At 41.3% G+C, this 16,869-nt stretch overlaps 2 protein-coding genes across 2 annotated transcripts in view; both read right to left on the bottom strand.

The window, feature by feature from the left end:
• Nucleotides 1-16,869, bottom strand: part of LOC138854537 (roundabout homolog 2-like) — a 336,616-nt gene that overhangs the window by 54,574 nt on the left and 265,173 nt on the right. The window lies entirely within an intron of this gene.
• LOC128684451 (uncharacterized) overlaps nt 1-16,869 on the bottom strand; it is a 112,257-nt gene that overhangs the window by 25,297 nt on the left and 70,091 nt on the right. Inside the window, exon 12 of the mRNA XM_070098021.1 lies at nt 2,722-2,860. Coding sequence (XP_069954122.1) covers nt 2,722-2,860 — 139 coding nt within the window. The remainder of the gene's footprint in view (nt 1-2,721; nt 2,861-16,869) is intronic.

Here is a 16,869-nt window from a genome sequence, read left to right as displayed (position 1 = left end):
CTAATCTTATCTTCTACACTCCTCTCTAGCGCTAATCATCGCCTCTCCCGTCCTCCCCGCTCAACCCACCGGAGTCTCAACAGAAGAGCCTGTATTTCTCTTCTCAATATCTGTCCCACGATCCCATTCGCTGCTAGGTTAAGCCCTGGCTCTATTTCTACGGCTAAGAGCACTCCTCTCCAGTGCTATTCTTCGTCTGTCCCGTCTTCCCCGCTCATCCCATTTGGGATCTTACCTGAACTTGTTCGTTCGTTCGTACTTCTCGTTAGTGTGACCGTAAATGGTCCAAGTCAGACCGGTATGGGTCATCGTAAGCTCCTCTCTTCTATGTGCGGGTTATTTGTGAACCGTTCCAGTCGCGGTATTGTGCCTTTTTTTTGTTATTTAAACATTAATGTTGTATTTAATCAAACATTAAAAATTCTTATTGGTTCTTTTTATTCTGATTTTCAAAATATATGCAGTACTGCCAAAAAATTATTTTGGGGAAAACACCCATTGGATATATTTATTTAAACTCATCCTGACTGAAATAAGTTATATTATTTCATAGAACCTAAATTTAAGATATAATGCCTCAGAAAATATAAATATATAAATCTCTCCTATAATTGTGAGATTATTCATTTTCTGTTATATTTAAGAAAACGTAGTTTAAACACTGACTCAAATATATCCTTAATAAGGCTAAACTGTCGGAGGCAAGTAAGTAAGTAAGTTTATTCAGGTATACACAAATACAGTTACATAGAATTATCATACATAGCAGCATATGTGTAGAGAACCTAGGATAACCCAAAAAAGTCAGACAGAGTGACTTATTTCCATTGGGGTCCTTTTACCTTATTATTATAATATAAAGGTTATAATATTTTCTTATTATTCTACAATGAAGATAACATCTTATTATCATACCAAAAAGACTATCTACTACACGAGGGTCATTAAGACTATCTACAATACGAGGGTCATTACAAGGAATAAGGTAAAATTTACACGTATGTTAGCTAAAAAATAGAAAATCATTCCCCTCCCTTTCTGTAGCTACATTCATCAGACACCTTTTGGCACTCTTCTTGAACTGGTTCATGCTATGACTGGCTTTGACATGTGCGGGTAGTCTGTTCCATTCCTTTATTGCTGTACAATAAAAGGTGTTTGAAGCCTGGCCACTGACTGTGGGTACTACAAAGTTGTGCTCTCTCCCCCTAGTACTACGATTGCTTTGGTTCCCAACCTTGACAAAATTGACAGCAAGATATTCTGGACACTGTTTGTGAGCAATTTTATAAACATGATTTAGCTTCAGTTGTTTTACTGTGTCTTCAACATTCAGCATATCCAACTGCTGTAATTCATCCTGGCCTACATGTTCTCTTGGTCCCAGCCCCAGGATGAATCTTACGATTTTGTTCTGGGTGATTTGCAGTCTATCTTTCAGTTTTTTTGTCAAGGCAGAGTACCATGAAGAGCAAGCGTAATCCATATGGCATTGTATAAGGGCTAGACATAGGGTCCTGCGAGCCTCAGTAGGTAGACACTGTGCTTGTCTATACAGTAACTTCAGTCTGGCATTCGCTTTCTTTACTACACTCTTCCCTATCAATTCTCCTGACATGCATGGGTCAAAGGGGATTCTCAGATATTTTACTGATGAAACCAAAGTAATGGGCTCCCCATTACACTGTAATAGTAATAGGAATAATAATATCTTTATTTCTACATGTACAAGGTATACAGGCCTATCTGACATCAGTGACTTACTACTATATAGAAAGCCCTTTGTTATTCAGAGCATTTCAAGCAAATTAGGCCAATTTTGTCATGGGATGTAACCCATACCAACTGACTAACACCCAGGTACCCATTTTACTCACAGGTGAACTTAAACAACCGATGTAAGGAAACACGCCCAATGTTTCAACCCTCACCAGGAATCGAACCTGGACACTCAGCGTGTGAAACAAGAGCTTTTGCCACCAGGCCATAATCTAAGTTTTTATTTAGGCTCATTACAGAAGTTTAGATTTTTACATTTGCCTTATACAGTAATTTGTGTATAAATTAATTATGGATAACCCAAGTAACACACTAACTTATTTATGGTGGGATCCATGTGATGCATATAAATATTAGTTATACGAGTACAGTATATTAATTATAGTTATCAATGAACAGAAATGTAAAATAAGTATATCAGTTACATAAAATAAAAATAGGCAGGATATACTGTACATCTCTCAGTTTATATATAGTACATGCACTGAAAATATACTTCAGTTCCTACTGGTGAACACGTGATATGTAGCCTTAATGACCCACATATAGTTGATAACGTTTAAACCCCTTTAACCATACAATCAGCTATATGAATACAGCAATTATATAGCTATGTTTCCTTTACTTTATTAAAATTATTGTGCTACCTCAAGTTATATCTACATACTGTAATTTATATGTGCCAATAATATCTTTTTACATTTTATTCATAGGAAGCACTAACCTGTATGGGTCATATAGCTCCTGGGAGAATGGAAGGTATTCATGTTTGATCCAAGGGAAGGGGAGGTTCAATTTTTTTGATCAAGAGCCCCTTGGCAGATTCACTTTAATTCTCCATGAAGACTTCATGTACTCACCTGAGGCCTGAATGTACTCATAGAGGTCTCAGTGTACTCACCTGAGGCCTGAATGTACTCATAGAGGTCTCAGTGTACTCACCTGAGGGCATCTGGTGGTGCATGCCAGTGACACACCATCTTGCTGCCAGGGTACAAGCCACCACCACCACCACCATGGCCACAGCACCGCCAGTCAACACCAGGAACCAGGCAGACCTCACTACGCCCATGCCAGGCTCCTGTAACAAAAGATTGTTGGGACCATGCAGAGCCTGTAGCACACTGGAAGCTTCAGCAGACTTCTTGTATAAATAGTTTAGAAAACCAACAAGTTGATGAATGAGAGACACTTATGCAATATTAGATAAGTTTATTTAGTTTAACATTTAGGTACAGATACAAGTACATTCAATTATCATACACAGTAACGTGTGTAAATAATCTATGATAATCCAAAAAAGTGATCTATTTCCATTGGGGTCCTTGTAACATTTTATTATTAAAGCCTAGCCGTAAGTTACAGTAGAAATCAGTTAAGATTAAACCCTTAAAACTTAAAACAAAGCCATCAGTTGGCAAAATATTGTATAAATGTCTCATTCACCAGCAGATGTGTTTATATCTTACCAGGAACTACAGAGAAGGATGACAAAGTTCATCCTTTGTATTTGAAAACTTTTATGAAAATAGTTTAGAATACTTAACTGGTACATTCTCTGTTGAAAGATGTCAAATAAATCAGTATGTAACTGGCATGTTCATACTGAAAATTTGAATTAATAAAGGATGTAAATATGGTGCTGGGATATACTATATGTATCTAACCAAGGTCGGACTCTCTACATTGGATTCAAATTGGATAATTTAGATTTAGAGAAGTTATAGAAAATCACTGGCTTAGAAATGTAGCTGAGGATGAGTGGAATAAGCTGCCAAGTAGGAATGTTTGTAACCAATCGCATCAGGCATTCACAAATTATCACATTGAAACTTACATTTCAATTTTCCAAGCTTTTTCAATAAAAGTGACAAACAAGCATATAAATAACCCATAATCAATCCAATCTTTTCTCGACGATACGCCAGTCGATCAGAATAAGCATTCTCGAGCAATTGCACAGAAATCAATTTGTTAAATAAATTAAGAAAATTAAGATTCCCACAGCCCAAAACCTATGCATAGCTTTCTTTGAGGAAAACACACCACTGAGACCCACATAAAGGATCACTTGGACAACGAAATAGGGATCCCAGGTTACAACCTATACAGATGCGACAGAGTGAACAGGCAAAAGGGGGGGGGGTTGCCTGTACATCGCAGAGTCACTTGTTTGCACAGAACTGCTTAATGCCTCAAATGATGTAGTGGAAGTTTTAGCAGTAAAGATCAAGAACCAAAACCTAGTCATTGTGGTAGTCTACAAGCCCCCGAATGCAACATCCCAGCAATTCCAGGAACAGCTGTTAAAAATTGACCTCTGTCTGGAAAATCTGCCAGCTCCTGCCCCCAACATCTTGCTCCTGGGGGATTTCAACTTAAGGCACCTAAAATGGAAGAATATAGCAAATAATGTTGTTGCAGTAATAACACCAGGAGGCAGCTCTGATGAGAACTCACACACATGAGCTTTTAAATCTCTGCACAAAATTAAATTTAAACCAGCAAATAATAGAGCCTACTAGACTGGAGAATACACTAGACCTCATCTTCACTAACAATGATGATCTGATAAGAAATGTCACCATATCAAAAACAATATACTCAGATCACAACATAATTGAGGTTCAGACATGTATGCACGGAGCCCCAGACCGACATAATGAGATTAGCCACGAGGGAGCATTCACCAAATTCAACTTCAATAACAAAAACATAAAGTGGGACCAAGTAAACCAAGTCCTAACCGATATAAGCTGGGAAGATATACTAAGCAACACAGACCCGAACTTATGCCTAGAACAGATTAACTCGGTGGCACTCTATGTATGCACAAGGCTTATTCCTCTAAGAAAAAGGAGGAGTAGATGTAAAATAGAAAGAGACAGGCGCTCCCTTTACAGGAGACGGAAAAGAATAACAGAGCGGCTACAAGAGGTCAATATATCTGAAATGCGTAGGGAGTCACTAGTTAAAGAATTAGCAAGCATCGAACTTAAGCTAAAGGAATCTTATAGGAGTCAGGAATCGTGGGAAGAACTAAAAACCATAAATGAAATCGAAAGAAACCCAAAGTACTTCTTCTCATATGCCAAATCAAAGTCGAGAACAACGTCCAGTATTGGGCCCCTACTTAAACAAGATAGGTCCTACACATATGACAGCAAGGAAATGAGTGAGCTACTCAAGTCCCAATATGACTCAGTTTTTAGCAAGCCACTAACCAGACTGAGAGTCGTAGATCAAAATGAATTTTTTATGAGAGAGCAACAGAATTTGGTTAACACAAGCCTATCTGAAGTTATCCTGACGCCAAATGACTTCGAACAGGCGATAAATGACATGCCCATGCACTCTGCCCAAGGGCCAGACTCATGGAACTCCGTGTTCATCAAGAACTGCAAGAAGCCCCTATCACGAGCTTTTACCATCCTATGGAGAGGGAGCATGGACACGGGGGCCGTCCCACAGTTACTAAAAACAACAGACATAGCCCCACTCCACAAAGGGGGCAGTAAAGCAATAGCAAAGAACTACAGACCGATAGCACTAACATCCCATATCATAAAAATCTTTGAAAGGGTCCTAAAAGGAAAGATCACCACCCATCTAGAAACCAATCAATTACACAACCCAGGGCAACATGGGTTTAGAACAGGTCGCCCCTGTCTGTCTCAACTATTGGATCACTACGACAAAGTCCTAGATGCACTAGAAGACAAAAAGAATGCAGATGTAATATATACAGACTTTGCAAAGGCCTTCGACAAGTTTGATCATGGCATAATAGCGCACAAAATGCGTGCTAAAAGAATAACAGGAAAAGTTGGTCGATGGATCTATAATTTCCTCACTAACAGAACACAGAGAGTAGTCGTCAACAGAGTAAAGTCCGAGGCAGCTACGGTGAAAAGCTCTGTTCCACAAGGCACAGTACTCGCTCCCATCTTTTTCCTCATCCTCATATCTGATATAGACAAGAATGTCAGCCACAGCACCGTGTCTTCCTTTGCAGATGACACCCGAATCTGCATGGCAGTGTCTTCCATTGCAGACACAGCAAGGCTCCAGGCGGACATCAACCAAATCTTTCAGTGGGCTGCAGAAAACAATATGAAGTTAAACGATGAGAAATTTCAATTACTCAGATATGGTAAACACGAGGAAATTAAATCTTCATCAGAGTACAAAACAAATTCTGGTCACAAAATAGAGTGAAACACCAACGTCAAAGACCTGGGAGCGATCATGTCGGAATATCTCACCTTCAAAGACCATAACATTGTATCAATCGCATCTGCTAGAAAAATAACAGGATGGATAATGAGAACCTTCAAAACTAGGGATGCCAAGCCCATGATGACACTCTTCAGGTCACTTGTTCTATCTAGGCTGGAATATTGCTGCACACTAACAGCACCTTTCAAGGCAGGTGAAATTGCTGACCTAGAAAATGTACAGAGAACCTTCACGGCGTGCATAACAGAGATAAAACACCTCAATTACTGGGAGCGCTTGAGGTTCCTGAACCTGTATTCCCTGGAATGCAGGCGGGAGAGATACATGATTATATACACCTGGAAAATCCTAGAGGGACTAGTACCGAACTTGCACACGAAAATCACTCACTACGAAAGCAAAAGACTTGGCAGACGATGCACCATCCCCCCAATGAAAAGCAGGGGTGTCACTAGCACGTTAAGAGACCATACAATAAGTGTCAGGGGCCCGAGACTGTTCAACTGCCTCCCAGCACACATAAGGGGGATTACCAACAGACCCCTGGCAGTCTTCAAGCTGGCACTGGACAAGCACCTAAAGTCAGTTCCTGATCAGCCGGGCTGTGGCTCGTACGTTGGTTTGCGTGCAGCCAGCAGTAACAGCCTGGTTGATCAGGCTCTGATCCACCAGGAGGCCTGGTCACAGACCGGGCCGCGGGGGCGTTGACCCCCGGAACTCTCTCCAGGTAAACTCCAGGTGTTGGAAGTTTAAAGCCAATCAACAGACGCATTCTCCAGTTATTGCTCAGAATTAAATGATTCTAAGTTTATTAACTATAATAGTAAATTGACAAATTTGCATCTACACAGCTAAATTTATTGGGTACCATCCTGCCCACAAAATGTATCATTCAGTAAAGTTTCAAGACATTCGGAAGAGGAGTGCTCACATAATTTCACATAAGAAATACATTTTAAAAATAAAATTCACAAAGTGGCACCTATACGTTCCAGTAACCATCCCAACCTTCTTTTAATTAAGTAGTATAATACAAGAGGGTTGAACACTGGAAGCCAATCAGAAGAGGTTTTCTCAAGATATCACAATAAAAATTAACATGAGAAATAATCTTTATAAAGTTGACCAGAGGATATTTGTACATGTAATAATCTGCATAAACTTTTCCCTATCGGCAGTACACCAGCTGCAAATATTTAAAACTGATCGGACAAGTCATTTTCGAGTTATAAATAAAAACTTTGGATTAAGAAAAAGTAATTCTGTGAGCAACCTGAAGAGTGTCCTTTCTGCGATTACCTAACCAACTGTGTGTGAACTCAGAGAAAAGAGGCTTAACAATTTTACGAGTTCAAAGTGTAACCATTAGCTTGACTAGCCTCGTGTCAGGACCTGGGGTTGATAATTTCTACTCATAAAACAAAGATACTCAATAGGCGTCCTCCTCGACAGAGAGGCACAGTTCGTCAGATCCAATTGCATGATGGGTCTCTTCTAGAATATGTAAGCAGATACCAAGTATCTAGGCTTTGAGGTTCCGCTGCTTGGACCTGTTGTAACAAGACTCCAATACAAAGAAAGACTGAGAGCACTTAGAGTTGTGGCAGGGTTTCACCCCAGGTATGGTGCTAATGTTAAAATTGTGGAAATGATGTATCTTGCTTATATTAGATCATTGGTTGATTATGCAGCGCCACTACTTGCTCTTGTGTCTGACTGGAAGCTTGGAGGGCTGGAAAAACTGCAGAACGACTCAATGAGGATCATTTTAGGATGCCCTCGTACTGCAAAAATTTTAGATATGCAAAAAGAACTTGATATTCCAAGCATCAGAGATCGTGTAACTGAAAGAAATATCCTAATTGGGGTTAATCGACAAGTGTGACCATGGCGTTATAGCGCACAAAATACGTGCTAAAGGAATAACAGGAAAAGTCGGTCGATGGGTCTATAATTTCCTCACTAACAGAACACAGAGAGTATTCGTCAACAGAGTAAAGTCCGAGGCAGCTACGGTGAAAAGCTCTGTTCCACAAGGCACAGTACTCGCTCCCATCTTGTTCCTCATCCTCATATCCGACATAGACAAGGATGTCAGCCACAGCACCGTGTCTTCCTTTGCAGATGACACCCGAATCTGCATGGCAGTGTCTTCCATTGCAGACACTGCAAGGCTCCAGGCGGACATCAACCAAATCTTTCAGTGGGCTGCATAAAACGATATGAAGTTCAATGATGAGAAATTTCAATTACTTAGATATGGTAAACACGAGGAAATTAAATCTTCATCAGAGTACAAAACAAATTCTGGCCACAAAATAGAGCGAAACACCAACGTCAAAGACCTGGGAGTGATCATGTTGGAGGATCTCACCTTCAAGGACCATAACACTGTATCAATAAGGAAGTTCACAGCTGACCTAGAGACTGTTGACTGGCCTACAGAATTCTCCAAGGCCAATGGTACTGATGACTGGACAGACATTTTTCTTAACAAATTACTTAGACTATACAACAAACATTGTCCTATAAAAACGAAACAGATCACAAACAAACGGCTTGGTTGCCCATGGCTAACCAGCACCATTCTGAAATCCAATGATAAGAAACACCAATATGAAAAGCAATATAGACAGGGCTTAATACACAAAGATATTCTTAAACACTATTCATCAGTCCTCACCAAAGTAATAAAGAAAGCCAAACAACTATACTACTCCAGTAGATTCACTGACACAAGAGGAGATATAAAAAAGACCTGGAAAACACTCTCTCAGATTCTAGGGACCCAAAAACTGAAAAAAACAAGAATATTGCCCTAACTAAACCTAATGAAACACCACTGCATCCCACTGACACGGCTAACAAGATAAACGACTTCTTCTCAACCATAGGTTCTAATCTCGCCAATAAAATCCCATGCACCAATGCCCATGCCCGGGACTACCTAGATGGGAATTTCCCAAATTCCTTCTATCTTGCTCCAACTGAGCCCATGGAAGTCACCGAGATTATAAAGTCACTTAACAATAACTCAGGGAATCTGTCTCATGTCCCACAATTATTGTACAAGAGAGCGGCCCATGTCCTCTCGTATGCTATCTCATTACTTTTTAACAAGTCACTAGAAACTAGCACCTTCCCGAAACTACTCAAGACGGCAAGGGTTACACCAATACATAAAGGTGGTGACCCTACAGATTTAAACAACTATAGGCCAATATCAAACTTACCATTGCTATCCAAAATCTTTGAGAAACTCATGCACAGGAGACTATATGCATTTATAACGGCACAAAACATACTCAACCCCTGCCAATTTGGATTCAGGAAAAATAAAAGCACTAACGATGCAATCATAAAAATGCTAGATCTGCTTTACACAGCATTGAAAAATAAGGAATATCCACTAGGAATTTTTATTGACCTAAGAAAAGCTTTTGACACAGTAGACCACGGCATCCTACTCCACAAACTTGACCATTATGGTATAAGAGGCCATGCACTTGCATATTTCAAATCTTACCTTACTAATAGGTATCAGTATGTCACCATTAAAGACACAGCATCAACAACACAGCCACTTGATACTGGAGTTCCGCAGGAAAGTGTCCTTGGTCCCCTGCTCTTCCTCATATACATCAATGATCTTCCAAACGTATCTCAACACCTGAACCCCATTCTCTTTGCTGACGACACGACTTATGTCATCTCTCACCCTAATCTTGCCACCCTCAACACCATTGTTAATTAGGAGCTGATCAAAATATCGACTTGGATGACAGCCAATAAACTTACGCTTAACACTGACAAAACCTACTACATTATGTTTGGTAGCAGAGCAGGAGATGCACAAATTAACATTAAGATCGACAACACTCTAATTACCAGGCATAATGAGGGCAAATTCCTAGGCCTATACCTTGACAACAACCTGAACTTCAGCACCCATATCCAACACATAACCAAAAAAGTATCCAAAACGGTTGGGATCCTCTCCAAGATACGATACTACGTGCCGCAAACTGCCCTTCTCACACTATACCATTCACTTATATAGCCATACCTCACCTATGCTATATGTGCTTGGGGTTCAACTGCAGCAACACACCTAAAGCCAATAATAACCCACCAAAAAGCCGCAGTAAGAATAATCACTAAATCCCATCCCTGGCAACACACCCCCCCCACTCTTCATAGATCTAAACTTGTAATAAAGTTGGTAGAATTACCGACAATATGTAAAGTAAAAGGACACAAGTGCAACTAATGTGACATTTTATTGTGGCAACGTTTCGCTCTCCAGGAGCTTTATCAAGCCATTACAAACAATACATGGACACAGAGGGTATATATAGGCTCAGAGTGAGGTGCGATACTAGTGGTAGTGGTAGTAGTAGTAGTAGTAATACAATATGGTAGAACAATTAATTCGTACATGAGTAAAAGGATATAAAAGTTATTACTTGGGTAACATAAAAATAGGTTGGACAAATATAGACTGGATAGAGGCAGCCTGTTTCAGTGTTCACTCTCTGTAATGTGCTTTGTGTAGTATAACAGGAGAGACTATGTGATGGCAGGGTTTACTGTTTTCAGGAGGATTCTTGCTAAGACTTCAGAGATGGTGAAGCTGCCGTTGTTTTGTTTAATTGTATTCGAAACAGCGATCAGTGCTGATTCTAGGCACTTGCGTCTGCGGAAATTGGTTTCTTTGATCACTAATCGGGCGTCCCTGAATTTCATGAGATGACTGGTGGAATTTTGTTGTTGTACACAGGCGTTGTTCAGGTTGTCGTTCCTACATGCGTAAATGTGTTCATTGAGGCGGGTGTCGAGGTTTCTTGCTGTTTCACCTACGTAAATCTTGTCACAGCCTCCACAGGGTATAGTGTAAACTCCTGCGTTGACTTGCTCGTGGTGCTTTGATTTTGTTCTGGTTAGATCATGTCTTCCCTGACCCTTCTGTCCTCCAGTGTCGTCAGTCCGATTTCCCTTAACCTTTCCTCGTACGACATTCCCTTGAGCTCTGGGACTAGCCTTGTTGCAAACCTTTGTACTTTCTCTAACTTCTTGACATGCTTGACCAGGTGTGGGTTCCAGACTGGTGCTGCATACTCCAGTATGGACCTAACATACACAGTGTACAGTGTCTTGAACGATTCCTTATTTAAGGTATCAGAACACTATTCTCAGGTTTGCCAGGCGCCCGTATGCTGCAGCGGTTATTTGGTTGATGTGTGCCTCCGGTGATGTGCTCAGTGTTATGGTCACCCCAAGGTCTTTCTCCCTGAGTGAGGTCTGTAGTCTTTGTCCACCTAGCCTATACTCTGTCTGCAGTCTTCTTTGCCCCTCCCCAATCTTCATGACTTTGCATTTGGCTGGATTGAATTCGAGAAGCCAGTTACTGGACCACATGTCCAGCCTCTCCAGGTCTCTTTGCAGTCCTGCCTCATCCTCGTCCGATTTAATTCTTCTCATCAACTTCACGTCATCTGCGAACAGGGACACTTCAGAGTCTATTCCTTCCGTCATGTCGTTCACATATATCAAAAATAGCACTGGTCCTAGAACTGACCCCTGTGGGACCCCGCTCGTAACAGGCGCCCACTGTGATACCTCTTCACGTACCATGACTCGTTGCTGCCTCCCTGTATCATGTGGGAGTTCGATACGTGGATTAGGGTAGAAATACTCACGTAGGCTGTTATACGTATAATTACTGATATGTGGACAGAGCCCGCAGCCGTACCTATCTCCTTGGTTACACTCGTAAAACTGACCAGGCGGCTGGCCAGTACCCCGTAGTGGGTGTTTTGAAATAGTGTCAGCTCAGCACAATATGAACGACCGTGACTCAAGACGGTTGGTCGTTGAGTCAACGGACAGGTTACTGGTAACTGGTTACTGGTAACTGGTTACTACTACTGAGAGCTCGGCGACGCTAACGTATGTCGTCCCGACATACAACTAATACAAACTAGAGATGGCAGGTATACGGCTTGGGCTGATTCTATACAATGTCAAAGTACACAACATGAAACATTATATATATAATTAGAACATTGGAATGAAAGCTTACGTAACTGAAACTGTAATGCAATACGAGTTATACTATAGTACAACTTAAAACTCAACAAATGAACAACGAACTCAACATTGAGATTACAAGTGATAAAAACAAAAATTTTGATCGATCGATCTGTATTCGTGTGATCTACGGATTCTGAGGAAGGAATATATACAAAGAAAGAGTGTTTAACAGAAAGGCAGATTCGGTGCACGCAAATCTAGACTGTTAACTCTCAGAATGCGGAGAGAACATGAACACAAAAAAAAAAATTCTTGAATACTGATAAGTTGATACTGTAACTATTCATCTATACAGGTTATTTACATTTAACCCCAACTCTGCTAGGGTAAGATTGGCATATGCAGAATGGGTGTCATCACTAGGAGGATCAAACTCTGTAGCATTGGCTAACTCATGCTGCATTTGAGGCAAATCTGAATTGGAAGTTACAAATGATACTTGAGGATTTCTCAATACCTGTCGTGTACGTAGGGAATAACGACATTCAGGTTGATCATCTGACTGAGTATCAGAGGAAGAGAGTACAGGATCAGGAGGATTGTCAGAGTCTGTCACATTAGTCTGGGTTGGAACATCATTATCGTCACATACTAACTTCATATGATCCAAATGCGATTCTTTATACTGACCAGTACTAATCTCTCTAACCTTATACTTATTTCCAGTGATATGTTCAACTACACGATAAGGACCAACAAACTTTTGAACAAGCTTTGGCATTGCAGACGTTTTGTTAAAATTAATCAGCATAACTCTCGAACCTACTTTGATTTTGGATGGCTTTACTCGAGTATTTGCGACTCTTGTAAATTCAGCTGTTGATTTATGAAGTGTTTCACGGATTCTTCTAAAAACACTTTGAGCTAAGCTGGTACGAGTTGCTACGAAATCATCAGGGTTGTAATTTGGTTTCGGATTAGAATATAACAACTCATAAGGCAAACGTTTATCTACACCATACAATGCATAATGTGGAGTGTCACCTATAGAAACATTGTAAGCAGAATTTATAGCACACTGCACATCAGGTATAACTTCATCCCAAGTTTCACTGTTGGGATTGATAGTGGCTCTCAAGACATCAAGTACTTTCTTATTGGTTCGTTCCGCTAACCCATTGCTGGCAGGATGATGAGGAACAATGGTGGATTTAGAGATCTTGTACAAGGTACACAAATTTTCAAGAATTTCATTACAGAATTCACCTCCGTTATCTGTTACTAGGGACTTAGGAGTGGTATGCCTGCAGATAATGCGTTCTTTAAACGCTTTAGCTACTAGTGTCTCGGCAGTCTTATCTGCAATAGGAACTAACTCGCAATATCTGGTGAAATGGTCTACCATAACACACAGATGTTTGTTACCTTGGAGGGAACATTGGAAATTAGTTAACAAATCTAGCGCAACTCTTTCCCAAGGTTCGCTAGTAGTTGGATACACTTGGATTGGATTAGGACCATTAGCATTGCCTTTATGTTGCATGCAGACACTACATTTCCTAACATACTCAGAAATATCAGTTGCCATACGAGGCCAAAAGTATTTCAATCTGGCTTGTTTTACTGAACGATCCATACCAGGGTGTGCAACACCTGGTACATCGTGAACTAGCTGTAAGGCTACATTCACTAGTGACTGTGGAATTACTAACTGGTATACTCTTCTGCTTGGAGTACCCAACTCTGCTGTTCGATACAGTAATTCTTGGTTCATGACAAAGTCACTAATGGGTGCTGGTGGCTTCACAGTCAGAATAAGATCTTCCTGGAGCAGGAATCGAATCACACCAGCCCACATGGGATCTGTTCGTTGAGCATTCTTTACATCTTCAGCACTAAATGGAGGGTCTGCAGTTACTATACTAACATGTCGTGATAAGGCATCTGCGACTACATTTGACTTGCCAGGTAAATGCTCAAAGGTGGGATTGAACTCTTGGATAGTCAAGGTCCATCTAGCTAACCTTCCAGTAGGTTGTTTGTTCTGGAATAAGGGTATCAGTGGAGCATGATCTGTCAAGACATGAACAGAGTACTGATAAATAATGTCTCGGAAGTGCTTTAAAGACCATACTATTGCTAAAGCTTCTTGCTCAGTTACTGTATAATTACGTTCAGCCTTTGTAAGGACTCGGCTAGCAAATGCAACTGCGTTGTACTTGCCATCGGTCTTCTGAGCTAGTACAGCACCTATGCCAATTGAACTAGGATCAGTTGTCAGATAGAAAGGCTTAGAAAAATCTGGAAATTTCAAAATTGGAGCAGAAGTTAGCTTTTCTTTTAGAGTTTGGAATGCTCTTTCTTGACGGAAGGTCCAAACAAAAGGAGCATCTTTCTTAAGCAACTCAGTTAGAGGAGCAGCTATGGAAGAAAAATTGGCAATGAAAGCTCTATAAAAACCTGCTAAGCCCACAAAGGATCTTACGGCATCAGCAGTTTTGGGAGTTGGAAAATTTAGTACTGCAGTTACTTTACTTTGGTCAGTCGTAACCCCTCTAGGAGTGACTACGTGACCAAGAAACTTAATTTCTGATCTGAAGAATTGACATTTTGACAGTTTGATCTTTAAATTGGCTTCTTCAAGCTTACCAAGTACTACATCAAGTCTTTTCAAGTGTGTATCCACGTCTTTAGACATGACGATTACGTCATCTAAGTACACCATAAGTGCATTACCTATGAGACCTCTAAAGATATTAGTCATGAGCCTTGAGAACGTGATAGGGGAAGATCGTAATCCAAATGCCATTCGGAGGTAGTGATAATGACCTGTAGGAGTGGAGAATGCAGTTAGCTCTTGGCTGTCCTCGTGAAGAGGGACTTGCCAAAACCCTTGTAACAAATCTAGGGTTGAAAAGACTTTGTTATCTCCAATATTACGTAAAAGATCACCCAGTACAGGGAGTGGAAAGCGATCTGGAATGGTTTTTGCGTTTAACTTCCTAAAGTCAATTACTGGACGCCAAGTACCATCCTTCTTAGGTACTAGTATCAAGGGTGCATTCCAAGGTGAATTGCTAGGTGCAATAACTCCATCATCAAGCATTTGATTGATCAATTCTTCTGCGACAGCAACTTGTGAATGAGGCATTCTGTACGCAGGTATGTAGATAGGTCTAGTACCAGGTTCAAGTGGAATACGATGGGACAATAAGTTCGTTATACCCATCTTCTCACCTGGTAAAGCAATGGCTTTACGACGTTTGTTCAGCAGAGTCAACAAACGCTTGACTTCATCTGGGAAGTCAGTGGGAGCTAAGTCTTTCTCCTCAACTGGTGGAACAGATTGATCCAGTGAGGTGGATGAGGTCTCCCACCATTTTATCATGTGGGAGTTCGATACGTGGATTAGGGTAGAAATACTCACGTAGGCTGTTATACGTATAATTACTGATATGTGGACAGAGCCCGCAGCCGTACCTATCTCCTTGGTTACACTCGTAAAACTGACCAGGCGGCTGGCCAGTACCCCGTAGTGGGTGTTTTGAAATAGTGTCAGCTCAGCACAATATGAACGACCGTGACTCAAGACGGTTGGTCGTTGAGTCAACGGACAGGTTACTGGTAACTGGTTACTGGTAACTGGTTACTGGTAACTGGTTACTACTACTGAGACCTGTCAGGTATTCCCTTATCCATTGCAGTGCCCTTCCTTTTACGTGTGCCTGATCCTCCAGCTTCTGCACTAATCTCTTGTGGGGAACTGTGTCAAAGGCCTTCCTGCAGTCTAGGAAAACGCAATCTACCCAACCCTCTCTCTCGTGTCTTACTTCTGTGTATGAGTGTGTGTGTGTGTGTGTGTGTACTCACCTAGTTGAGGTTGCGGGGGTCGAGTCCGAGCTCCTGGCCCCGCCTCTTCACTGATCGCTACTAGGTCACTCTCCCCGAGCCGTGAGCTTTATCATACCTCTGCTTAAAGCTATGTATGGATCCTGCCTCCACTACATCGCTTCCCAAACTATTCCACTTACTGACTACTCTGTGGCTGAAGAAATACTTCCTAACATCCCTGTGATTCATCTGTGTCTTCAGCTTCCAACTGTGTCCCCTTGTTACTGTGTCCAATCTCTGGAACATCCTGTCTTTGTCCACCTTGTCAATTCCCCTCAGTATTTTGTATGTCGTTACCATGTCCCCCCTATCTCTCCTGTCCTCCAGTGTCGTCAGGTTGATTTCCCTTAACCTCTCCTCGTAGGACATACCTCTTAGCTCTGGGACTAGTCTTGTTGCAAACCTTTGCACTTTCTCTAGTTTCTTTACGTGCTTGGCTAGGTGTGGGTTCCAAACTGGTGCCGCATACTCCAATATGGGCCTAACGTATACGGTGTACAGGGTCCTGAACGATTCCTTATTAAGATGTCGGAATGCTGTTCTGAGGTTTGCTAGGCGCCCATATGCTGCAGCAGTTATTTGGTTGATGTGCGCTTCAGGAGATGTGCCTGGTGTTATACTCACCCCAAGATCTTTTTCCTTGAGTGAGGTTTGTAGTCTCTGACCCCCTAGACTGTACTCCGTCTGCGGCCTTCTTTGCCCTTCCCCAATCTTCATGACTTTGCACTTGGTGGGATTGAACTCCAGGAGCCAATTGCTGGACCAGGTCTGCAGCCTGTCCAGATCCCTTTGTGTGTGTGTGTGTGTGTGTGTGTGTGTGTGTGTGTGTGTGTGTGTGTGTGTTTGTGTGTGTGTATGTATGGGTTTGTGTATGAGTTTGTGTATGTGTGTGTGTGTGTGTGTGTGTGTGTGTGTGTGTGTGTGTGT

Source organism: Cherax quadricarinatus, chromosome 4, assembly GCF_038502225.1.
Source record: "Cherax quadricarinatus isolate ZL_2023a chromosome 4, ASM3850222v1, whole genome shotgun sequence".
Classification (NCBI taxonomy): Eukaryota; Metazoa; Arthropoda; class Malacostraca; order Decapoda; family Parastacidae; genus Cherax; species Cherax quadricarinatus.
This window is presented reverse-complemented; position numbering and strand designations above follow the sequence as displayed.